Below are 26,847 nucleotides of genomic sequence, written 5' to 3'. Positions count from 1 at the left end.
GAAATTTAATTTGGAAATCACGGAATTCTGCGCTGAATACCCTTTATAAGTTGTATCATAATTACTAGTCGTGAAAATTGACGTGGGTATTACTCGGACACTATATCGTAGCAGCCGCCAGCGGGCGTAAACAACCGAGGGCTAGGGCTGTAGAGTGGAGAAGAGAGGGGTGGGGGTCATGCCCCGCCTCTCTCTCTCTCAGGGCAGCCAGCCCACACCCGTGTTTCGCGCTTCAGTGAAAGCAGATTTGAATCATGATGATAGTGAATGCCGAAACCAGTGAAGGAATCAACCGCTAAAAAGTGCGTAACAGTGATCAGAAATGATATAAATTACAGACAAAGATAATTTTTGAAAGAAAACAAATGTAAGTCAGTCTATGCGACATTTATATACTGTTCCAAACAGTTTGAAGAATTATTTTAGCCACTTTCACCGTAGCTCTCGGCCGTGTCGGTACGTGAAGATTATATGCTGTGTCCGTGCGGGATGAGCGCTCATGTTCCGCTGTGGCTGTATTAGATGAATCCTCCCTGGAGTCATTAGTACGTATAATGATGTCAATCGCTATTTCCATTACACCGTCGTGTCTCCTGCAGTCATGCTCCGCCTCTTGCACTTTTCTGCAGTACCCTTCCCAGTCGTTTTGAGTGACCGAATTGAAGGCATTGGCCGACAGTGTTTTGAGAGTGGCGGCAGACGTCGCCAGAGACGTTGTGCTCCCTCACGTACTGTTTAATTTTCGCCCTTGCAAGTTCAGTTGCGTTCAGGTCACAATTGTACGGCGGCAGGCAAACTACGGTGTGGCCTACACTCTTTGCCAGTTCGTCTACTACATACGTCTCTTCACTCGATTCGTTCGCCTGCACAAAAGCATACAGCTCCGCCTTTGTCATGCTGTCATTGCATTCAACTTTTCTTCTTGTCAGCCATTCTATTATCGCCACCCTTGGAAAGCTTACTTACGGTTTTTTTTCCAACTGCCTTCAACGATACGAAGCATTGTTCATAAAAATAACAGAATTTGGCGGAATACAGGGAGCACCTTCTTCGGAAACCACTTCTCGAAGTTGTCTGAGTCCAGTTGGCCATGACAGTCCGCTTGCGTCAATTTCACCCACAACTTTAGCTCCACTTGCTTCACAAACCCGTCATTCGAGCCATCACTTGCTACTGTCAATCTTCTGGGAGCCATTTTTCCACGCCATGACATCCAATACATCTTGTGGCCTCTGCCACTATTTGCCGCAAATCAGATTGCTATCGATCGACGACTCATCAAGATAAAAAATATTTTGTTCAGCTTCCCTAATGCTCCTCATTTATGCTAGGAAACGAGACAGACAAACAGAAATGTCACCACATTCTAATAACGTATTTCGTTTGTTCCTTACGGATTTCCGATCGACGTAAGTAAAGTTTTTAATGACTTACAGCCCCGTCTCCAATTTATCTTCTCACGCAGCAGTGGAAGAAATTTTGCCACACCAGGCTTTTTGATGCGTGTAGGACTACATGATGGCGTATCTTATAACTAATTTATTGAAGTCTTCGACTACTTCTTGAATGTCACTGCGTCTCTTCGTAAGTGAAACAAAATAAAAATAAAGTAATTTCAACCTAGCAGATGCGCAGTTCGAAACATCGTCAAATATAAACAGCTGTACACTTTTACAGTACAAATTAGAAATGAGTCCTTTCCTTTCCTGGAATACCGGGCGTTTCTGACAAACTTTTCTGATCTTGTCCAATGTTCGTACACTTCTGTCGGTGTAAGTGGCACCTTTCTTACGGGGCTGAGTGATAGGGTGTAGCGGCTTTCTGCTTTCCTTTACCACCTCACAGCATTCGAACATACTGTGCATCATTTTATGAGCATCGCTTCGTACTACAAATCTCCCTTTCCTCTTAAGGGTCGCGGAAGTCATACTGGAACCCTGTGGTGGACCTGGAGCAGCGTCTTCACACATTTCAAAACACGACACGAGCAACAACCGACGCACAACACAAAGAAAAACGAATCGGAGAATACAGGAGGCATTCAGTAATGATAGGCACTGCTGTGAAAACGGTTTGACAGGCCCGATCCAAAAAAAAAAATGGTTCAAATGGCTCTGAGCACAATGAGACTTAACATCTGAGGTCATCAGTCCCGTAGAACTTTGAACTACTTAAACCTAACTAACCTAAGGACACCACACATCCATGCCCGAGGCAGGATTCGAACCTGCGACCGTAGCGGTCGCGCGGTTCCAGACTGAAGCACCTAGTACCTCTCAGCCAGGCCCGATCTCTGCCTCTAACTTCAGCGACCAGAGATCAAAACAGCCCCACCCAAAACTCTCATGATACGAGCAATAAAAGTACACGACATTGAAAGCAGAAACGTTTCAGTAAACATAGTTCCGCAAATCATCCGTCTGAGAGATAATGGAGAATGAGCTGTTCCGAGGTGCCACTGAAATATTTTCCTGGTTAGTAAAGGTGGATTTCAAATGTAGACTTTCTAATTAAGTCATCGTATATTTGGGCTCAAAATTCACGTGTAATAATGAGAAATACAATACTGTTTCAAGTACGGGGGATGGTGAAATTTGCTCTAAAGTAATACCTGTTGAAGGATATGATGCAGCGTCGTCCTCGTATTTCTATGGAACACTGTGCCAGTCTCTAAAGTGGGTTACGAATTCTTTCAGACACTCTCAGATCATCTCGTAAATCTTGACTGTACTGTACAATTCGCTCTTCCAATTGTTCAAATGTATCAATGGGAGTGGGTACACTTCGCTTTTAAGACGACCTCTGACATAAAGATCTAGAAAAAAATTTGGCCAAGACATCTAAGAGCCGTAGGTACAGCCCCTTCTATCAAATTCCTCAAACGTGAGACACGGGTGAATCTGCTCGTTTGGGGACCTATGTTTAATAAAACTTTTTTTTTTCTATTACGATATAATTTCACCCTTTTCACCTGCTTCGAGATGACTGGGTTTTGTGTTGTCCTCATAATTTCATCATCATCCACGAAAGTGGCGAAATTGGGCTGAGCAAAGGTTTGGAATTTGTACGGGCGCTGATAACCGTGCAGTTGAGCGCCCCCCAAACCAAACATCATCATCATCATCATCATCACCATCATAATTTCACCCTGTCTGTTTTCGTTGTGAATTATGATAACCTCAGCATGTATGATACGTACGCTAAAAATATGACATTTCTCCCAACAAAATCTAATCTTACAATTTTCGTAATACCAGGCGCTAAACCATTTCACCAACTTTCATCCTGGGGCGTCATCTCAAAAGGAACCTACATGACTAATTCAAGAGATAAGTTTCTTACATTTCTATTTGCAACTTTCCTGTGCAAGAAGCGTGATGGCCTGGCATAAATATTGTAGCAGCTGCTTTTGTAGCGTTCTTGCTAGCTTCAAATTACGTAGTAAGTATTTTTTACTATCGGTCGTTTTTATTGTTGCTGGGAGCCAGACCGCTGGGTATAATAAAATAAAGATCCGTTTTGTAGGATGAGGAGAAGACTACACGAAGGAGAAGCAATGAGCAGGGCAACACGTACATTAAAACAAACAATTGCAATATTACTTTTATTTTCAATAAAACAAGATTCACTGATGTGTAAGAGGATTTTCGGCGTCCATAAATCGTCATTTTCGAAACACTGAAAAAATTGTCAAATACATCTGTCGTTTCTTAGAGTTTCTATTCTGTGGCACAGTCACAAAAATCTTCATGGACTTGCTTTCCTTTCAATCATAGACACCAATACTGGAAGCTCAAAGAAAGACAATCAAATATAATCAGTTCTTGGCGAGATTTCCGCAATGTTTTCCAAAAGTTCATATACAAGGACTGCTACGGCAAGTTAATACCTTCTATGTGTTACCACAGATAACGTGTCACTGATCTCGTTTGTACTAACATTGCAGTACATGCGAAATACCTATTTGCTCCCATCGTCCTGAGTACCAGCACAGCAAGGCCGTTTTGATTCATGTTACAAGGCCAGACCTGTCATCATCCAGACCGTTGGCCATGCAGCTACTGAATAGTTTGCTGCCCCTCTTCAAGAACCACACGTTTGTTTGGCCTCTCAACGCATACCCCTTTGTTGTGGTTGCACCTACGGTACGGCTATCTGCATCGCTGAGGCACGCGAGGTCCATGGTTTGTGGCTCATCCTTTTTGTAGTCTTTCGTGGGCACTAAATCTTAGTTTATTAAGTTGGCGGGTGACGATGTCTTCGATCGCCAGGGTCTTGTTCAATTTATTTTCATTTACAGCCGGGAGAATGAGCCAAAAACTTCATTAAAATCTCTTGAAACAGTAATAGCGTACGTAACGTAGCTTGACATCGTCGTAAATTGTTTATTCACAAGCCAGTTACTAAGCAAGCTAAGTCTAATTCGGTGAACAAACACTATTTGTTTTTAACTGGTATTAATTTCATGCACACAGAATTGAAAATAAATTTCTTGACGCCTTATATTCCTCCTAAGTTTTAAGGTCAGATTACACGCTGAAAGTCAGAGAGGTTGCTACAATGTAGTCGGTGAAATTCTTCAAATAAATGACAGTCAGCCGATCGCTCTGAGCTGCACTCGGAAGTTAACTTCTTCATGAAAATTTTGTAACTGATGTTGAATTGAGACTGACTTCAAAATTGTAGTAAGTGCAGTCTAGTATTTCTAAACCAATCAGCTTCAGACGTAGATAACGCTACTACTAAAAATAAAACATCGAACAATGTAACACGGATTGTTATTCTGATGTCTTCAGTTTCCTTTAAAAATCTAAATTATTTTTTTACATTAATAAACTTACAAATTTCGAACAAAAATTGACAATTTCAATTACTATACTACCTAAGAGTGGCTTCAGGTTGTATCTGAGAATAATCTGTGGGTTCCATTACGATATCATCACTTGAGTATCAATGATACCTCACAACCTTTGTATTGATGCCATTGGCAGAAATGTAACCACCGCTTCTTTTATATAAAATTTTTTAATTTTAAACTTTACTATTTGATGCCCATAGAAACACCAAACATTACCAGTAAAGATACTACAATTAGCAAATCCTGGTGACTAAAGTGAATTTTTCTGTTATGAGCAATTTAGTTCAGAGAAAGTTATGTTCGTTATTCATTCTTTTAATTTTTATTCGTGCTTCGTATACGTGACACATTGCAGCATCAGAAGCATTTCATCAGACAATGTTTTAAAAATTAATACAACATATTAGTGAAATATAGGACTGAATTGTGTCTGTGTTAGTTTAGAGGAAGTCACGTTCGTTACTGTGTATTTTTATTTTTATTGGATCTTCGTGTACATGATGATTTTCAGCATGAGCCATATGTTATGATACGATATTTTAAGAATATATACATCATATTTCCTTAAACATAGGACTAAATTGTCTCTGCGTTAACCCTAAATTGTTGCCATCTACCTGCATAAAGTGAAGTACAGCATTTTCGTATGATCGTTAAGAAATCCTCTGATTTGAGGAAAATAACTCAGAAACGCGTCTGTTATGAGAGTAATGAATAAAAAGTTAATCTAGAATATTTAATAAATAATATGATTTTCGCCTACCTTCTCTGTTACTGGCCCGACGGACTTGTGACGGTCTTCAATCGTCTACCTCCACCTGTGCCGCATTTCTTAGAGTCTCGCTAGGAACGGGCAATACTTAGTTCGGCTTCACGGTTTTTTCTTAGCCACAATGAGTACGCACCCGCCATGTAACGACAACGTGAAGCTTAGGGGTAAGATTTACATACATGATAACCGGATCATTCGAAATTTCTGTTTTTCTCTTTTTCCTTAGCAAAAAGGAACAAATATCTCAAACTTTCATCTTCGTAACTCGGTCGACATAAGAGATCTTGTATACTTTCTGCAAAGAATGGAACGGTGAACATAAGTGACGAACCTGGTCGGGGGAAGGGGAAGAGAAAGGAAAAGGAAGGAACTAATGACATCAGCTGCATCGGGGCTTAGTGTGGAATCGACGGCGACGAGTGAAAATGTGTGACGCTCCGGGACTCAAACCCGCTGTTTCAGCGTGAAGTCCCGATGTAGTTGATATCATCCTTTCCTTTCCTTTCCTTTCTCCCGCCTTCACCTTCACTGTAGATTATATGTATCACAGCTGCAAATTCCACGTGGAACCAGTCAGAAAGAACAGAGATCACCCATTCCTATGCAGTATTGCCCATAAGCCACAGTCCTGACATATCAATCCAAGTGAAACGATAATTTCGTTCTTCAGCAAACCCTACGAATGTAGTGGATGTGATGTAGGAAAACACATATCTTATATTGATATATTGTGAACAGTTTATAGAACTGTAAATGTTTTGTTGATACCATGGTGAAATCATTTTCCATTTCGACTCCCACATATTGTTTCACTGTGGGTAAATAGCATAACCAACGAAGTGCCCGTCGTGAGATGTATTCGTGTAAAATAACTTTTATTTACAGAAATATACGTCTATTTGCGACTGAATACAGTGTGTGAAAGTGAGTACACTGGCTGTTAAGTGCATCCAATTAATTTTCACATTTTCGTGTGGTCGTAAAACGGAGAAAAGTTGTTTTATTTGCTTATTTGCTTAGCAGTTCATTTCTGTAGCATCGCAATAATATTCCTCGCATGGGCCAATACTGTAGGAAGTAAAAAGTGACAAATCAGCACGGCGTTGGACTGAGTTCACAGAATCCTTGATTCACAGAACACAATGGTATAAAGGGCGGGCGCTGTTTAATACAAAGTGAAGAGTGAGCAATATGAAGCCTCAGTAATACGTGATACACGGTTGAAAGATACATATTCAACTGTGCTGGACGACCAACTGGAACTGCAACCATATAAGTGACGTATTATATTAATAACACTGGAGCAAGGTGTGCGAAGGAAAGAAAAAAAGGCTGTTCATATTACATAATGTTGAGTGCTATTGTCACATTTAATTCTTCAGGTTCGTTTTTCTCATTCCTGAGAATGAAGAGGCTGTTGTTTCTGCGAATGCAGTCTATGATATTAACTGTTGGCCCCACATTGGACGACAATTATACTATCCCCATTCCCCTATCAGATATATTTTTAATGGCTGGACATACGATCACTTTAGGTAACACTGTAGATAACAATTTCTGCAGGCAGTGCTTCAAAGCTGTCCAATTTTTCAAGAGTTACATCTTCAAGTTGGCAAAAAGCTGCTACAATCTTTTTTAAATTTACGAATCATAGATCAGAATCAGTCCGAAATAATTTAAGATGCTTTCATTGAGAAATAAGAAGTGAACATTTGACCAGCCAACGAAACTGACTATATGACTGAACTATTGATGTTTCAGCTTTTGAAGGTGACATTCTTGAATCATTTGACAGCTGAGGGGCACTGCATAAATAATTATTTAGAACGTTGTCTGGCCAGATAAAAAGTGGAATTTTGTTCTCCTACTGAAATATTCTTAAGACACTATTTTTTAATTACATATAAATGATTTTGGCCTTCATTTTGACGTTTGGAACATGTCGTTATGAATAAAATTTATAAAATGATAACACGGTTAATGAAGCAACGACATAAATTAAAACAGGCAAATTTATTTATTTTCACTTTTAACCAAACGCGGATATTAGCGCGTCAGTTGCCCGATAAACAGTGTTTGACTTGTGTGGCCGATTAACTGAACGTTATTTATGCCTTTGTGGTTGGTGATTTAAATCATAAAAATATCCCTGAAGCTTGGGGTGAGGAGCAACGTCGCGCTGGGCCCCTACGATGCAGGAGTGAATAAAAGCACCAGCAAAAGTCTTAGACAATTGGGTAAGACAGTTCAGTGCATAGGCGACCTCAGCCCTCGCATGTGAATTACCTTGTTCGGTCTCCCTTCTCCTGCACCTTCCAGAGCCGGCCGATGTGGCCGAGCGGTTCTAGGCGCTACAATCTGGAACCGCGCGACCACGACGGTCGCAGGTTCGAATACTGCCTCGTGCATGGATGTGTGTGATGTCCTTAGGTTAGTTAGGTTTAAGTAGTTCTAAGTTCTAGGGGACTGATGACCTCAGAAGATAAGTCCCATAGTGCTCAGAGCCATTTGAACCATTTTGCACCTTCCAGACACTACAGTTCTGTAGTTTTTTGTCAGCAGTCAGCATTAACGTATCCTCCAATAAGGGATGGTCTTTGTTTCCTCCAAGTTTGTCACCAGTTCTCTTCCGCACTTATGTATACAGCTAGTTTACGAAAAGAAAAAAAATCTACTGTAAATAGTTTCTATAATTTCACAGGCATCCGTTACTTTCTCACACAGAAAAATGAACTGTATTCTGTATTGTCTCAGGTAACGACATGCTGGCATTATCATCAGGTACAGATGTCGCTGGCGTCAATAAGCCAGCAGATCGGTCTATTTTTTTCGCTCATTAGCCTTCTGACTGGTTTGGCGCGGCCAGTTTCTCCATGTAAGAGCAGGTCAAGCACCCGAAGTCTTCAGTTAGCTCTGTCTTCCCCTACAGATTTTATCTCTACAGCGGCCTCAATTACCATGGAAGCTGTAACTCGATGTATTAAAAATCTCGAAACATGCCGTGTCTTCATCTTGACAATATTTTCCGAAATTTTTTCCTCTCATTAAGGACAAAAATACTTCAATTGACCAGAAGAGACTCTTTGCCTGTGATAGTCTGCAGTTTGTACCCCTCTTTCTGCCACCATCACGTGTCATTACTACTTCACACATCAAGAAAAGTTTTGAACCACCTCGGTTCCGAGACTTCCGGAACCCACACAGAAAATTGGAAAAGTTTCAATATAAACATCATTTCCACCATTTTTATTGCTCATGAAAACCACACATCGCATGTAGTACCACCATACAGCGAGACCTTTGGAGGTGGTGGTCCAGATTGCTGTACACAGGTACCTTCAAATGGTTCAAATGGCTCTGAGCACTATGGGACTTAATATCTGAGCTCATCAGTCCCCTAGAACTTAGAACTACTTAAACCTAACTAACCTAAGGACATCACACACATCCATGCCCGAGGCAGGATTTGAACCTGCGACCGTAGCGGTCGCCCGGTTCCAGACTGAAGCGCCTAGAACCGCTCGGCCACTCCAGCCGGCACGCACCGGTACCTCTAACACCTAGTAGCACGTCCTCTTGCATTGATGCACGCCTGTATTCTTCGTGGCATACTATACACAAGTTCATCAAGGCACTGTTGGTCAAGATTGTCCCACTCCTCAACGGTGATTCGGCGTAGGTCCCTCAGACTGGTCGGTGGATTTCGTCGTCCATAAACAACCTTTCCAATCTATCCCAGGCATGTTCGATAGGGTTCATTTCTGGAGAAAATGCTGGCCACTCTAGTCAAGCGATGACATTATCCTGAAGGAAGTCATTCACATGATATGCACGATGGGGGCGGGAATTATCGTCCATGAAGACGAATGCCTCGCCAATATTCTACCGATATGGTTGCACTATCGGTCGGAGGAAGGCATTCACGTATCGTACATCCAATACGGCGCCTTGCATGACCACCAGTGGCGTACGTCGGCCCCACGTAATGCCACATCAAAACAGTGGGGAACCTCCACCTTGCTCCACTCGCTGGACAGTGTGTCTAATGCGTTCAGCCTGACCGGGTTGCTTCCAGACAGGTGTCCGAAGATTTTCTGGTAGAAGGCATATGTTACACTCATCGGTGAAGAGATCGTGATGCCAGTTCTGAGCGGTTCATTCGACATGTTGTTGGGACCATGTGTGCCACGCTGCATTGAGTCGTGGTTGCAAAGATGGAGATCGCTATGGAAGTTGGGAGTGAAGTTGCCCATCATGCAGCCGGTTGTGCACAGTTTGAGTCGTAACACTACGTCTTGTGGCTGCACGAAAAGTGTTATTCAACATGGTGGCGTTGCTATCAGGGTCCACCGAGCCATAATCCTTAGGTAGTGGTCATCCACTGCAGAAGTGGCTCTTGGGCGGCCTGAGCGAAGCATGTCATCGACAGTTCCTGTCTCTCTGTATCTCCTCCATGTCCGAACTATATCGCTTTGGTTCACTCTGAGACGCCTAGACACTTACCTTGTTGAGAGACCTTCCTCGGACAAAGTAACAAAGCGGATGCTATCGAACCGCGTTGTTGACAGTCTAGGCATGGTTGAACTACAGACAATACGAGCCGTGTAGCTCCTTCCTGGTGGAATGACTGGAATTGATCGGCTGTCGGACCCCCTCTGTCTAATATGGGCTGCTCATGCATGGTTGTTTACATCTTTGGGCGGGTTTAGTGACATCTGTGAACAGTCAAAGGGTCTGTGTCTGTGATGCAATATCCACAGTCAGTGTCTGTCTTCTGGAGTTATGGGAACAGGGATGTTGCAAAACTTTTTTTGACATGTGTACAACTATTTTCGGTCATGAATCGCATATGCACTTTATTTTGACTATCGGTTTCACCATTAGTTACCCTCCTATAACTTCTTCCCACTGCTCAATACAAGTCTGTGCCTTGCTCTTAATTTTTTCTTTTCGTAATGTACGTTGGGACGTATTCAAGCTATACTGAAAATATTCCAATACACACATATCCCCCCACCTGCTCTCGGCTGTGGTATGTCACATTTGCCACCTTTTTAGTGCTGTGTTCCAGTGACTGTTCAGTGTTGTTCGTCTTTCTCGTGTTGCGAACAGAAACCATGCTGTCGCTGGGTGTGAATTTTATATCTTTTGCGAACAGAAACCAGCCTGTCGCCGTGTTTTTTTAATTGTCTGTCTATTGTTTTATCTGTCTGCTTTGTATATATTTTCTTAGCGTCATCATCCGTCTGTTCTTTGTTTTAAGTTCCAAGATTTCTTTTCACCATGTTACTCCTTAAGTCTCCGATTTATCGCCTGTTTTTATTATTTATTCTCTTCATCTTTCTAACAAATTCTGTAGGCTGAAGAGCGGCATACTAAGCTGCTGCCTGCGCGCCCCCCTTCGGGGGGCATTGAAATTCAATAGAGGGAAAAAAATACACACATACGAAAAAAAAGTCGCAACATCAAAAAGGAGTTGTGCGACATAAACGAAAGTTGGTAAACGTGTTACTACATCTGAAAGATTGTGTCTATTGAAATTTCACGCCAGTCGCATGAGACTGGCTGTAGTAGCGCCTCCATGAGGAGGCAAATCAGGTATCTTTTAAATACACGCTGTAACGATCTTGAACGTCAGTTTCCTTTAAGACTGGACTTGGTGAGCTAACGATAGTCGAGAATGCCTTTAAGGTGACAAAGACACCTTACCAACAACTCATACAGTTTGAGCGAGGTTGTGTAATGGGGCCGCGATAGGCTAGGTTTTGCTTCTACAGCATTACAGGAAGTCTTGTCGGGAATGTACACTACGTGATCAAAAGTATCCTGACACCAGGCTTAAAATGACTTGAAAGTTCGTGGCGCCCTCGATCTGTAATGCTGGAATCCAATATGGTGTTGGCCCACCCTTAGCCTTGATGACAGCTTCCGACCTCGCAGGCATACTTTCAATCAAGTGGTGGAAGGTGTCTTGGGGAATGGAAGCCTATTCATCACGAGGAGTGGTATTGATGTCGGTCGGTGAGGCCTGGCACGAAGTCGGCGTTCCAAAACATCCTAAAGGTGTTCTGCAGGATTCAGGTTAGTACCCTGTGCGGGCCTGTCCATTACGGGGATTTTATTGTCGTGTAACCACTGCGCCACAGGCCGTGAATTATGAACGGGTGCTCGATCTTGTTCAAAGATGCAATCGCCATCCCCGAATTGCTTTTCAACAGTGGGAAGCAAGAAGGTGCTTAGAACATCAATGTAGGCCTGTGCTGTGATAGTGCCATGCAAAACAACAAGAGGTGCAAGCCTCCTCCATGAAAAACACGACCACACTGTAACAGCACCGCCTCCGAATGTTACTGTTGGCGCTTCACACGCTGGCAGATAACGTTCATCGGGCATCCTCCAAATCCGCACCCAACCATTGGATCGCCACATTGTGTATTGTGTTTCGTCACTACACACAACTTTTGTCCACTATTCAATCGTCCAATGCTTACGCTCTTTACACCAAGCGAGGCGTCGTTTGGCATTTACCGACGTGACGTGTGGCTTATGAGCAGCCGCTCGACCACAAAATCCTGTTCTCACCTCCCGCCTAACTGTCATAGTACTTGCAGTGGATACTGATGCAGTATGGAATTCCTGTGTGATGGTGTGGATATATGTCTGCCTATTATACATTACGACCCTCTTCAACTGTCGGCGGTCTCTGTCAGTCAAGGCGAGATCGGGGTGTGCGCTTGTGTGCTGTACGTGTCCCTTCAGGTTTCCACGTCACCATCACATCGGAAATAGTGAACCTAGGGATGTTTAGGAGTATGGAAATCTCGCGTGCAGACTTATGAAGAAGTGACACCCAATCACCTGACCACGTTCGAAATCTGTGAGTCCCGCAGGACGCCCCATTCTCTCCTCTCACAAGTCTAATGACTACTGAGGGCGCTAATATGGAGTACCTGGAAGTAGATGGCAGCACAATGCACCTACTATGAAAAACGTATGTTTCTGTTGGTGTCTGATATCACCGTCAGTTCCACTACACTCCCTGTAAAGGTAATATTATCGTTAACAGAAATTAGAGTATGGGTTCAGGTGTACCTATATGTTAGCAAAAATTAAAATCTTAAATTTTCGTTATTAAGGTTTATTTTTAGCCTAAGTATGACTTAATGGCATAGAAATGTTAGAAAAATTACGTTCTGGATGGTAAAATATTGATACTGGATGTCCACAACTGTGAAGCGAAATTCCTAACTATTATAAGGCTCTTTGATGGTAAGGTGGTTGATGACATTGTCTGAGGGGTCGATAAAAATACTAACAAATTAAATACAATTGGGTCCAAAGAATAAATTATGCTAAAATGCACAATGAAAATACGCAAAATTGAATGAGGGTCGGTAAAGAGCAATCAAAAAGAAGTACACAATTAAGGCAACTAATAACTCTACAGTGACTGATCAGTACTTTTCGTTAGATTCGGCATCTTGCATTCTGCTTCAGTTAAGCTCGACAATCGTGAATATGTTTAACTACAGATCATGGGTGAATGCATGGAAATTAGGAGAAATGGAGACAATTGGAGTTCTCAGTATCAATTGAAATCACTCGCTGGAGCAGCATGAGGGCGCGTGATTACCTTGCGTCAACGGCGACAGTGGCGGCTGACAGCACGAGGTGACAGTCTGAGAAACTGTTCTATGCAAATCTCTCTCGGCTGTTAAACACCAGCCTGATAAATTCCCTATATCTTCAGTGAAGCCGAGACTCCTATTTATTCAATAGCTAAGTGGCATGGTACAAGCCATTTGGCTGGAATAGCATGTACGTTGTTGACCTCAAATCACTCGCAAGCGTTAACTGACAGTGCTTGGTGCAATTCTCCATACTGGGAGACTTTGCTGTTAAACTCCTTACGACGAGCCTGAGAACCAGTGTTCACATAATGACTCTCGCAATCGTCTCAGCATGGTGCGAGTCGCCGCCTTGCTCAAACACTTGACGATTTTCTGCAAGAGACGAAGCCAAATACTCTGTCTGCAATTTGGCCATATCAAAGCTGGTGGCCACGCGTTGTCTTCCTGCCCAGTCAGAGTGTTCGTACTTCTAGTATGTCCACGCACTAGAGTTTCTTGGAGCCTATCATAGGTGTCGTTTCTTTCGTAATGCAGATTTTAACTTCTGCTATGCAATACTGTGATAATCAGCTTTTTCTTTCATATGAGTTTTAACGCAGGTGGCTACAGTGAGTCACTAGTGTCTTGAGCTGGGGTTCTCCAGACGTTTATCTGTGATCTCCACCCATGTAAGCCTTCCAAAGGGTCTTCGTTAAAAGCAGGGACCAGAGCTGCTTTTTCCGGCGGCCTCCACAGTGGCTGTGGCGTCTCATTGTATCCGCTAGGTGTCCCGTGGCGAGGATTTCAGGTGCTTGAGTCGGCATGCCATTGTAAAATTCGCTTTCCCTCACAAGGGAACATCCCCATCGCACCCCCCTCAGATTTAGTTATAAGTTGGCACAGTGGATAGGCCTTGAAAAACTGAACACAGATCAATCGAGAAAACAGGAAGAAGTTGTGTGGAACTATGAAAAAATAAGCAAAATATACAAACTGGGTCGTCCATGTCGAAGATAGGCAATATTAAGCGGGATGTGAGCTACGGAGCGCCGTGGTCCCGTGGTTAGCGTTAACAGCTGCGGAACGAGAGGTCTTTAGTTCGAATCTGCCCTCGGCTGAAAATTTTGCTTTCTTTATTTTCGCAAAGTTATGATCTGTCCGTTCGTTCATTGACGTCTCTGTTCACTGTAATAAGTTTAGTGTCTGTGTTTTGCGACAGCACCGCAAAACCGTGCGATTAGTTGACGAAAGGACGTGTGTCTCCAATGGGAACCGAAAACATTTGATCGCAAGGTCATAGGTCAACCGATTCCTCCAAAGGAAAAAACGTCTGATATATTCTATACGACACTGGTGACAGCATGTGCGTCACACGACAGGAATATGTTGTCGACCCACCTAACTAGTACACTTGGCGAATGGGTAAAAAGATTCTTCTACCTTGCCCGATTTAGGTTTTCTTGTGGATGTAATAATCGCTCCAAAAAAAGTGATGAAAACATAAGGGTTTGTCACACAAACTGAAAATAAAAAGTTAAAATTTTCGGTCGAGGGAAGATTTGAACCAAAGATCTCTCGTACCGCAGCTGTTCACGCTAACTACGGGACCACGGCTCTCCTGGTCTCACACAGCCCTTAATATTGCCTATATTGCACACGGACGACCCAGTTTGTATATTTTGCTTATTTTTTCATAGTTCCACACAACTTCTTCCTGTTTTCTCGATCGATCTGTGTTCAGTTTTTCAAGGCCTATCCACTGTGCCAACTTATAACTAAATCTGAGGGGGGTGCGATGGGGAGGTTCCCTTGTCAGAACCGCGTCTCAAAGCTCGGGTCAAGGAAATTACTAGCATGTAATTACTAGCGTGAGTGTTAGTGGTTTATATTCACGAAATGTCGGTTTGTTTATTCACTGCGCTTTGCCTATCAAAAAATTCATACATTTTCACGTAACTATGTCGTGTGACATATGGAATTAACCAGAATTGTTTCAGGAATTTAATAGAAGGTGCGCTATTTGTTTGACACCTTACAACAAATATAACAGTAAGTATGACCATTAACAAAATGACTGACACTTCACCACGAAGCTGATATACATAGCTAAACGTAACGTAAAAGTAAATTTTTTGTAATGAATAATTCCTTTTAACTTGTGTGATAAAGAGTACATAACTCACACAGTGTGCGTGACATCGTACTCACAACGGGACTGCTGCACCTGTAAGCATGTATAGCTGCACTGGACAGCATGTTGAGTCGGCAAACAGACTACTGGCTTTCTTTCAGTTCTTACACCAAAACAATGGTTCTTAAAATAGCCTCGCCCACTCCTGAGCTGAACCCAATGTGACACCTTTGCAATAAGTTAGAAATCGGTAGCTTCCATCTCTATCACCTTCTTTGGTTTCAGTCACTAAGGATGAATGGGTTGTCATCACTCCTGAGATATTCAGGCACCTTATTGAAAATATCCCCAGCAGAGTTCATGTCGCCATATAAACGAAGGGTGAACAGAGCCTATATGAATCACTGAGTGGACAGGTCCATTTTAAGAACCATTGTCTTGGTGTAAGAACTTCCTGTGTACCAACTCACCATGGTGTCCAGTGGAGCTATGTATGCTTACGAGTGCACACAGCAAAGGCTGGACAGCCTGCTAGTCAGTGTGTCTGGATACTTTCTAACAGATTTTGTACACCCAATTTGTCAATCCACTGCTGACAATACGAGTTCCTAAGTTAAAAAAGTCAGCAAACAACATCGAACATTCACAACTAATATCTTGGTAGTTTTCAAACGCTTTAAAAACGCCATTTAAATAGATCCAAGCGCACATCAGCATGTTGTTGTTGTTGTGGTCTTCAGTCCTGAGATTGGTTTGATGCAGCTATCCATGCTACTTACCCTGTACAAGCTTCTTCATCTCCCAGTACCCACTGCAACCTACATCCTTCTGAATCTGTTTAGTGTATTCATCTCTTGGTCTCCCTCTATTACACTCCTGGAAATTGAAATAAGAACACCGTGAATTCATTGTCCCAGGAAGGGGAAACTTTATTGACACATTCCTGGGGTCAGATACATCACATGATCACACTGACAGAACCACAGGCACAGAGACACAGGCAACAGAGCATGCACAATGTCGGCACTAGTACAGTGTATATCCACCTTTCGCAGCAATGCAGGCTGCTATTCTCCCATGGAGACGATCGTAGAGATGCTGGATGTAGTCCTGTGGAACGGCTTGCCATGCCATTTCCACCTGGCGCCTCAGCTGGACCAGCGTTCGTGCTGGACGTGCAGACCGCGTGAGACGACGCTTCATCCAGTCCCAAACATGGTCAATGGGGGACAGATCCGGAGATCTTGCTGGCCAGGGTAGTTGACTTACACCTTCTAGAGCACGTTTGGTGGCACGGGATACATGCGGACGTGCATTGTCCTGTTGGAACAGCAAGTTCCCTTGCCGGTCTAGGAATGGTAGAACGATGGGTTCGATGACGGTTTGGATGGACCGTGCACTATTCAGTGTCCCCTCGACGATCACCAGTGGTGTACGGCCAGTGTAGGTGATCGTTCCCCACACCATGATGCCGGGTGTTGGCCCTGTGTGCCTCGGTCGTATGCAGTCCTGATTGTGGCGCTCACCTGCACGGCGCCAAACACGCATACGACCATCATTGGCACCAAGGCAGAAGCGACTCTCATCGCTGAAGACGACACGTCTCCATTCGTCCCTCCATTCACGCCTGTCGCGACACCACTGGAGGCGGGCTGCACGATGTTGGGGCGTGAGCGGAAGACGGCCTAACGGTGTGCGGGACCGTAGCCCAGCTTCATGGAGACGGTTGCGAATGGTCCTCGCCGATACCCCAGGAGCAACAGTGTCCCTAATTTGCTGGGAAGTGGCGGTGCGGTCCCCTACGGCACTGCGTAGGATCCTACGGTCTTGGCGTGCATCCGTGCGTCGCAGCGGTCCGGTCCCAGGTCGACGGGCACGTGCACCTTCCGCCGACCACTGGCGACAACATCGATGTACTGTGGAGACCTCACGCCCCACGTGTTGAGCAATTCGGCGATACGTCCACCCGGCCTCCCGCATGCTCACTATACGCGCTCGCTCAAAGTCCGTCAACTGCACATACAGTTCACGTCCATGCTGTCGCGGCATGCTACCAGTGTTAAAGACTGCGATGGAGCTCCGTACGCCACGGCAAACTGGCTGACACTGACGGCGGCGGTGCACAAATGCTGCGCAGCTAGCGCCATTCGACGGCCAACACCGCGGTTCCTGGTGTGTCCGCTGTGTCGTGCGTGTGATCATTGCTTGTACAGCCCTCTCGCAGTGTCCGGAGCAAGTATGGTGGGTCTGACACACCGGTGTCAATGTGTTCTTTTTTCCATTTCCAGGAGTGTATTTTTACCCTCCACGCTGCCCTCCAATACTAAATTGGTGATCCCTTGATGCCTTAGAACATGTCCTACCAACCTATCCCATCTTCTAGTTAAGTTGTGCCACAAACTTCTCTTCTCCCCAATCCTATTCAATACCCTCATTAGTTATGTGATCTACCCATCTAATCTTCAGCATTCTTCTGTAGCACCACATTTCGAAAGCTTCTATTCTCTTCTTGTCCAAACTAGTTATCGTCCATGTTTCACTTCCATACATGGCTACGCTCCATACAAATACTTTCAGAAATGACTTCCTGACACTTAAATCAATACTGGATGTTAACAAATTTCTCTACTTCAGAAACGCTTTCCTTGCCATTGCCAGTCTACATTTTATATCCTCTCCACATCGACCATCATCAGTTATTTTGCTCCCCAAATAGCGAAACTCCTTTACTACTTTAAGTGTCTCATTTCCTAATCTAATTCCCTCAGCATCACCCGACTGAATTCGAATACATTCCATTATCCTCGTTTTGCTTTTGTTGATGTTCATCTTATATCCTCCTTTCATGACACTGTCCATTCCGTTCAACTGCTCTTGCAAGTCCTATGCTGCCTCTGACAGAATTACAATGTCATCGGCGAACTTCAAAGTTTTTATTTCTTCTCCATGGATTTTAATACCTACTCCAAATTTTTCTTTTGTTTCCTTTACTGCTTGCTCAATGTACAGATTGAACACCATCGGGGAGAGGCTACAACCCTGTCTCACTCCCTTCCCAATCACTGCTTCCCTTTCATGTCCCTCGACTCTTATAACTGCCATCTGCTTTCTGTACAAATTGTAAATAGCCTTTCGCTCCCTGTATTTTACCCCTGCCACCTTCAGAATTTGAAACAGAGTATTCCAGTCAAACATCAGCATATAAAACAGTAAAACGCTAAAATACTAAAATGTCCGACATTTTGGTCGTGTTGGAATGACATCTTCAGGGCGTAACTACATATTTATTCCAGAATGAGATTTTCACTCTGCAGCGGAGTGTGCGCTGATATGAAACTTCCTGGCAGATTAAAACTGTGTGCAGGACCGAGACTCGAACTCGGGGCCTTTGCCTTGCACTTTCCCGCGAAAGGCAAAGGTCCCGAGTTTGCGTCTCGGTCCGGCACACAGTTTTAATCTGCCAGGAAATTTTTACATATTTATCACTGCAAAAACAGTGTTCACAGAAAGGAAGTGGATTTCCTGCACAGCATGTGCCACTACCAGCGTCTTACCTACTGCGGCAGCACACAATGGCCACCTGGTGACAGTGACAACTGTAATGGACCCGTATCTACCTGCGAGCAGAATGTACAAGACATTTTCTACTCACTTCCGAAGTGTCGGTTGGCAATGTGCTGCGTTGTTAGAATGAAGGTGCACATTCTGCAATTTCTTTCGAACGATTTTAACAAAGTGGTTGGTAAAAAAAGTTTTGCTATGGCGTTATATGCCAGCTGCGTGGTGAAGTGCCCATCATTTCGTTAACGATGAAGTCAATGCCACGTTTTGCGTTTAACTGAGACACTGTGCCAAATTCGAAAACTTTCAAGGAAATATGATTTTGCATTAGCACCATGCTGCATTACCTATTGGTGAGTATGAAATTTAGGTAACATACTGAATTTCACTTCATATTTGGAAGCAGCTCTCATCTGTCACCACCCTCGATAAAGCTGATTTTATTCAGTTCACTCTTCTGCCATCGCACTTCCAGCAATAGTGCCAGAAGGATTCATAACATCACTCATATTTCGTATATGATTTGGGATATTGCAACGAGTTTTTGGGAAGTGATAGCATACAAACAGGTGAATATTTTGTTCTATGGGTAATATGCAAAACTTCATTATCTGCTGCGTTATTTAACACACTACCGATTTTTCAATGAAGCAATGTCATTTTTAATGGTCATTTATAACTGCTGTAACGAGAATTGCTGTGGGTTTTCCTACAACATAAGCGAAGACTTTACATGTTTGCTTTTTGACCGGGGATGTGCTTTTTCATAAGGTCAGTCTCTCACTCAGAAAACGATTGTTTCATGATTCTGTCGCAGATGCATCTGCACAACATGTTACTAAGGTGACATTGTATAAACTCCTCTGTATTTTTGCACTAAGAAGTAGATTTTAACATTTCAACTATTTTACTCAAAATTCGCCACTGATGACACTTTCCTGAACATTAAAAACGGTTAACAAGTCAGATTACAGTAAATCGTTTCTTTTGTTGCATTTTTAATGGATTTTTGTAAGCTTGTGTGTTTGAAATAATGAGCAGTTGGTACTAAAATGTACCAGAGCACTTTTGTTCTAGCTATCAGTGCTCTGAGAAAAATTAGAACAATTCAGAAAAAAATAATTCAGCTGCTTCACCTCAAATATCTTTTGATATGCTAATCATACGGTCTAACAGCTCATAAATGGAATTATACACGCTGTTATGTGTAGAACTATTCTCCTTTTTGGCTCTGGAATAGGAGTTCCCGTAGAGACAATATATGTTATATCTTTGAAGCTGTGGTCACTCTGACAGCTTTCAAAATTGTTTTGAAATAGATGATCAGTATCTTTGATGAACTGTAAGATGTCTGAGGTAAATAAGTTTAGTCCCTCACTCATAGAATTGAAACGGTGGTGTGCTATTTGGTGCTAATTTTTTTCATATTTCTCAGACCATTGAGGTGTGGAAAGAGAATTCTTAGGTGAGTTTCACTACTACCTGTTAATTAATATAAACAAACTGGATTACATGATTCCTACGTAATTGCAACAAATGGAATGATGTAATTGTCCTAGCTTTCTTACTTTCTTCTTTAGACAAATGTCATCAGTAGCGAAGTTCGACTAAAAACCTAAAGTTTTCTGATTGCATTGTTAAAAGTTGCTATGTTTGCTAAAGTACAGCAGTGTTTACACAATGTTGCGACACTAACATACTAGTGCAGACGCAGTTCTGACAGAATCCTGAAACAGTTATATATTAGTTGAGATACTGTTGACAAGTCAGGTCAATAGCTTACGAGAAAGCACATCCTTGGTATAAAAATTAACGTCGTTGCAAACCCCACAACAAATACCGTTTACCAGCTATCGATAACCATTAAATATTACACTGTTTGAGTGGAAAAAGTTGTAATGTGTTGAATAATACAATAGATACTGAAGTTTTGTATATTGAAAATATGGCAAAATACTCTCCTGTATGTCCACTATTATTTGCCAGAAAGCTCGTTTCGGTATCTCAAACTGTTTATGAAACATGAGTGGTGCTATGAATATTTTATTCTAGCCTTATTGCTCAGAAAAGATAGTGAACGTCCACGAAGGAAGACGTCGATAAAAAGTTTAATTAATGCCAAGTTATGAATGAAAGCATACACTCAATAGATATATATCTTTGTGTATTCATTACTGAAACATAAAACGAGCATTACTGCATGACTGTAACTATGTCTTAGATACTGTAAGGTGACACCAACCTTTAAATTTCAAGTCCTTGTAAGAATTGCCGAAAACAAGGAGTAGTACTGTAATATAAGAGGCAATCCAAAAGTTTCCATAAGAAGGCAGTGCAGCTCAGAATCGGTATGCAAATCAGGCAAAATCGCTGTGAGCTTTGAGGCAACTATGCAGTTGATGCGCTGAAAATACTCATTTGGTAAAACACTATGTCCCGCTACGTGAAGAAGTCCATAACTGCCTGCCGCACAGGATCAACCAGCGAATTGTGTCGAATCACCAGTACCACAAAAGTACGTGCACCATTTCACAGTGGTAGTTTTCGGCAGACATAATGCCCCATACACATTCTTTATTCTCTGATGGATATCTATCGCTATTTGCCCTTCAGCAGCCAAGAAAAGAATAACAGCACACTGGTCCCGTTTGGACGCATTTTGTGGTAACTTCGCTATAGTCCACGATTCCGGAAAGTCCGAATGCTATACTAAACCCTTGCATAATTATGCATCGCAGCCGCACTAAATTGCATATACGCTGCAGCAACTTCCACAAATTAATACTTTTTGGTCGCCCCTTATAGATAATTGGTGTAACACTGTCTCTCATTCTATTATTTTGTTTTTTGATATGAGCATATGTGGTATACATGCATCCACAGTAAATTATCTGATGGTTGGAAGGGGGTGGGGGGATGGCGAGAACCTGGATACTTCGTTGGTTCTGAGGTTGATAGCTGATGTTAGCTATATCAGTATTTTTTCTTCTTTTACGTGTTTTCAGCTTACCGTATGGTGTGATGACATATTGTGCCTGATTGTAGCCATAATTATGAATGTGTTACACAGTTTCTATAATGTTAAAACAATTGTGCTTAGTTTTAGAGTTGAAAGAAAGACTGACTTATTTTACTATTTTATGTATTTTACGTAAGATGCTCTACAGTATTTTAAGTATTTTATGTACATATGTTTTACGTTTTGACCTTTTAATCTTTGTTGTCTTCAATTATGTTCCATCCTTGTGTTATCTTTGTATTCCATGATGCTTCACCATGATATTGTGATTACATGTGTTTCTGTTTTTAAGTACTTTAAGCCGGTTTAATGTCTTCCTTTGTAGTGATTAAGGCCTACATTTCAATTATTGTGTTCAGAATTCTTCTGCTTTACTTCAGTTATGTATCTGGGGTTTTCGAAAAATGTATGATATGTAATGTTGGTTTTATAAATGCATATTTGACGTAAGTACCATATGAATGTTGTTTTCGTAATTTTTTTTGTCTTGCAGGTCCTGTTGTTCACTGTATTTTACTGCAATGTTTGTTCTGTTTTTATACAGCACTGTGAACATGCTCCTGGACTGAAACCAGTGGGTAAATAAATTGCATTAAAGACAGCATTTGGGTTAAGCTTTTCCTACAGTATGTGTAAAGCTGACGGCAATGTATGGGGAGAACCATTTCCAGTAATGCGTCAAATGAAATTAAAATCTTCTGGGTTGTTAGGTCGCGTCATATTTCTTCAGGCAGCCGACATTTCGACCCCTCTGATGGGGTCTTCTTCAGGATCTTGTGGTGTTTACAGCAGATTAGGCACTGTCATGGTGCTTGTACTGGAGAAGTTGGATTACTGGGTAAAATGCCTTGGGCTTACACTGGTGGGGCATCATCACAGGATATTAAGAGAAGTGTCCCTGCACTAGTGCCGAAGAAGGGGTTTATAGGCTAAAAGGCCTGTGGGTGCCATTGATGGGCCAGTGTCGCTGGTTAGAGAGGGATTTTCCTCGCTCTTTTGCTTGAGAAGAGTTATTGGTTAATATTCCTCCTGCTGCTATTGGTAGGCCCAATATCATTGGCTAGAAGCGAAACGGACAGAGCATGAGAGGGTGAATGTTCATCCAAAATATTACAGTCTGCGGAGGAGGCTTACAGGGCGTTGTTCGTATTAAGGAACTCAAACGCCACACGCAAATCTATGCATAAAATCGGCGGCAGAGGAACATCACGAGAATTGTGGCCTTGACACTGATTTCAACGACGTTCGTGAACTGGCTAAGGAAACCAACATCTGCAGAAGAAAAGTCCGAGAAACGATTGAAATTTCTAAGAAAGCTTGTATCTTCAATCGAGAGGACGGCTGTAGGTTTCCAGCATCGTGGCTCCCAGCTATCAGAGAAGTGAATACACAGCTGCTGTGAACGAGCAATACAAACAATGCCCTGGAAGCCACCTCTATGGACAGTTATAGGTTGATGAAAATTTCCTCTCTCGTGCTCTGCCGGTTTCGCTTCTGGCCAATGATGTGGGCCCACCAATAGCAGCAGGGGGAATTTTAACTAGGAATTCTTTTCCAACATAAGTGCAGGAAAAATTCCTTTCTAACCAAAGACGTTGACCAACCAAAGGTAGCCACAGTAGTTGAAGCCAATAACCCCCTTCTTCGACCTTAGCATGCACAAACTTCACTAATTATCTAGTGACGATGGGACACTCCAATGTCAGCCCAAGTTTCTTGTTATGAACGTGTGCGATTGCTATTCTGTCATTCTGTGCAATAGATTAATGTGAGATGTACTCTTCTCCCTGTGGCTCCTGCAAGATGCAGTTTCCACCCCCACACTACTACAGAAGTCAGAAAGACGCTCCTAACGTTCTAAAGAGTAATGCCTGAAATACTTTCAGCAATAAATATCTTCTGGAGTCGTCCGCTGTAAGGAAATGACACAAAAATTCACAAAATTCCTTACGTAACTAGTGGGACACATTATTTCCTGGTTCTTTTCAGAATGTGAAGTTACCTCTCAAGGATAGGATTCGCTAATAAAATTTCTGTACAAAGTTTAAGAGAGCCGTACCTACTCAACTTGAATAATTATCCGCTAGAATGTTGCTAGGTAAGGTCGAGGCTGTGGCATGTGAAATGCAGTGAAGTGTACTGTTGTGGAGGAAATATGGGTCTCGCAAGGGCTGTAGTGCACAATACCGTAAGCTGCGATGACTGCTGTCTGCGCCACTCGCTGCTGACAAATATGATAACTCTCGTTCTATCTAGACTGACCTTAGCCAATCAAACTCTCCCTACGCCTTGATGAAGTCAAGGACTCCTATTCACCCCTACTCTAACTATTGGCATGGTACACCAGTCAGACAACCAGTCTACCGCGATGCCACTCAAAATTCGCTCTCAGGCGTTTAACTATAAATCTGTCTGTCCACACCGCACACAGTGAACAATGCTTAATCGCAAGGACTCATAGAGTCGCACGTCGATTCGCTCTCGACAAAGGTGCTCTCCCAGTGAAGTACTGAGGAGAGTCTTGTTCCTCGCTCTTTGAGTACACGTACCAGTGCGCACGCTCTCGTTACGTGTCCTCGCTCCAAGAGCGATATTGGAATGCCCCTCTCCACGCCAGACGTGGGCTTCCATTGTTCTTTCAGCTCAAGGCGTCAGAAATATCGTCTGCCAATCAGCGTTGCTCTTCTAAAACGGGAAAATGACGTTTCATTTAAGGCGACCAATCCCGAGATCTGTAGTATCGACGTTTGGCGTTTGGTATCTCCCTGTGAAAATCTCTGCAACTGTGTGCTCTGTGTAAAGAATTTGTAGACTGATCACTCCCACACAATGTAGCGGAATTTGCTTTTAAGCTGAACTCGGGGTCGTCCTTTCCCTCGGGCAAACGGTGTCTGCTCTACGGGCGGTCACCGGCCGACGTATGTGGGTTGGGGCCGGGCTCCTGGCGTGCGGTTGCCTCTCCCGAACTAAAAGCTTTTGTGACCGTCATGTCTGGAATGTATGTGAGTACGCCAGCCTCGAGTATTTCAACCACAGTGCGCACTTGCGATTTATTAGTTATTTGCGTACCGTTTACGTGAATTCATACAACATTGACTTTACCTCATCGAGTTTAGGGTCGAATGAAGCGTCTTGATGTGTGGAATATGATTGTGAGAGCGGAATATGTAAGCAATGAAGGTCAGGAGACCACGACGTCTTACATTCTTTGTCCACTAATCCAACTTCTCCAGTACAAGCACAGGAAAGTCTTCTTTTCTTCTTTACAAGAAAATGCAACACCACCAGATCTTGAAGAAGATTCCAGCAGAGGGGTCGAAATGCCGACTCTTTGAAGAAATATAACGCAGCCTTACAACCCAGAGGAGTTCAACATCAGTGACAATGGCCACGAAAGACTGCAGACTTATATAATGTTGAAATGTTGGGCCGTGTTTGCACAAAACTTACAACTGTTTTCCGTCAACCCCAGTTCTGTCAAGTTTCGCTCCTTGACACGATTTTTGGTTCACCTTTTCCAAGTACTGACAATAAAGTGGAGCAATTATCACAGCAACAGCTGATTTACCGTCCAACACCTCGAACCACAGTACTATTGCACAATATTATTGACAGTGTAATTGAAGAAATTATTGAGCAGTCTAAGGCGATAGTCAGTATTTTTGCACAGTACTACTGCGCAGTATTCTTGTCCGTCTCGGGGCCGCTTTATAGTGACGCCGTTTCGCAGGTACGACAGGGCGGCATCAGTGAGGTACACTGGCACCGGCGGCGGCGGCGCGTGGTGCGACTCGGCGTGCGCTCACGCGCACTTCTGCTCGGCGACCAAGCTGGAGCGCGCGGCACTGCGCCGCTGCCTCGCCGTGGCCGCCAGCTCGCTGCACTCAGCGGCGGGGGTTCCCCGGCCACCAGCCGCGCTAGTTGCTCTGGCCGCCGCCGTGCTGGCAGCGGCGCTGCTGCTGTGCGTGTCCGGCACGCCATCGTGACACCGAGAGCACGTGACGCAAGCCGCTTGAAGCACGCCGCTCGAAGCACGCGGAGGCCTCGGATCATCCAGTGCTACTGGATGATTACTTCCGCAGTGCTCGTTCAGCCGCCGGAGTTAACAAGAAGACTGGAAGAGTTATAGCGCTACGAAATATGTGCACCTGAAACTGTGCCCATGTAGACGGCTTTAAATGCAGACTTAACCTCCAGAAGTCGAACATTAATATAACCCTCCCATTGCCTTGTAAACAAAACATCTCTACATAAAATTTATGGTCGAAAATTTTTCATCATTAACTTCACATGTTCCAACGTATTCAATCAGAAGCAATGGACATGCTACCCAGTATATGTAACATATGAAACTTGCAAAGTTCATGGTGTACTCGATACTGCAGTAGACTTCTTACACTAAGAATGTCTTGAAGAGGAAAAGTATCTGTTGTACTCTTTCTCGGAGACTCCTTTTCCCAGATCAAGACTTTTACAGCCAATATAACGAAACTATTTCAAAGTGACAAACCGGGGCATTTACGTGCACCATTAATCCTAGGAAATAATCTGTGAACAACATCGGAATATTTTGAAACTTGGTTGAATTTAGTAACGTGATAAACATTCTTTTTATGTTTACGTCACCGCAGATAATTTTTCTACGCCTGCCGGCTATGAATACACTTCCGGTTTCACCTGCCACTATTCATTCTCCGAGTAGGCTGTCTTCCAGCCGTTGACGTGTTTTGTTGCGTTCCACAATCAAGAATATTTTCTGACTGTTGATGTTGCGGCACCTCGAAACGCCGCTCATATAATCGACAGTGTTAACTGGGACTTTGGTTCACAAATTCCATAGGTCCGTCTCGCAAAGCGCAGGAATAAAACTCGTTCTGCATTGGAACGATAAGAACA

At 43.1% G+C, this 26,847-nt stretch overlaps 1 protein-coding gene across 1 annotated transcript in view; it reads left to right on the top strand.

Annotated features, from left to right (window-relative positions):
* LOC124596580 (acid sphingomyelinase-like phosphodiesterase 3a) overlaps window positions 1-25,937 on the top strand; it is a 152,396-nt gene extending 126,459 nt beyond the window's left edge. The window contains exon 7 of the mRNA XM_047135774.1: window positions 25,682-25,937. Within this exon, the coding sequence (XP_046991730.1) occupies window positions 25,682-25,937 (256 nt within the window). The remainder of the gene's footprint in view (window positions 1-25,681) is intronic.
* Window positions 25,938-26,847: the final 910 nt, after the last annotated feature.

Source organism: Schistocerca americana, chromosome 1 (genome assembly GCF_021461395.2).
Source record: "Schistocerca americana isolate TAMUIC-IGC-003095 chromosome 1, iqSchAmer2.1, whole genome shotgun sequence".
Lineage (NCBI taxonomy): Eukaryota > Metazoa > Arthropoda > Insecta > Orthoptera > Acrididae > Schistocerca > Schistocerca americana.
The sequence above is the reverse complement of the archived record's forward strand: the minus strand, read 5'-3'. Positions and strand labels throughout refer to the sequence as shown.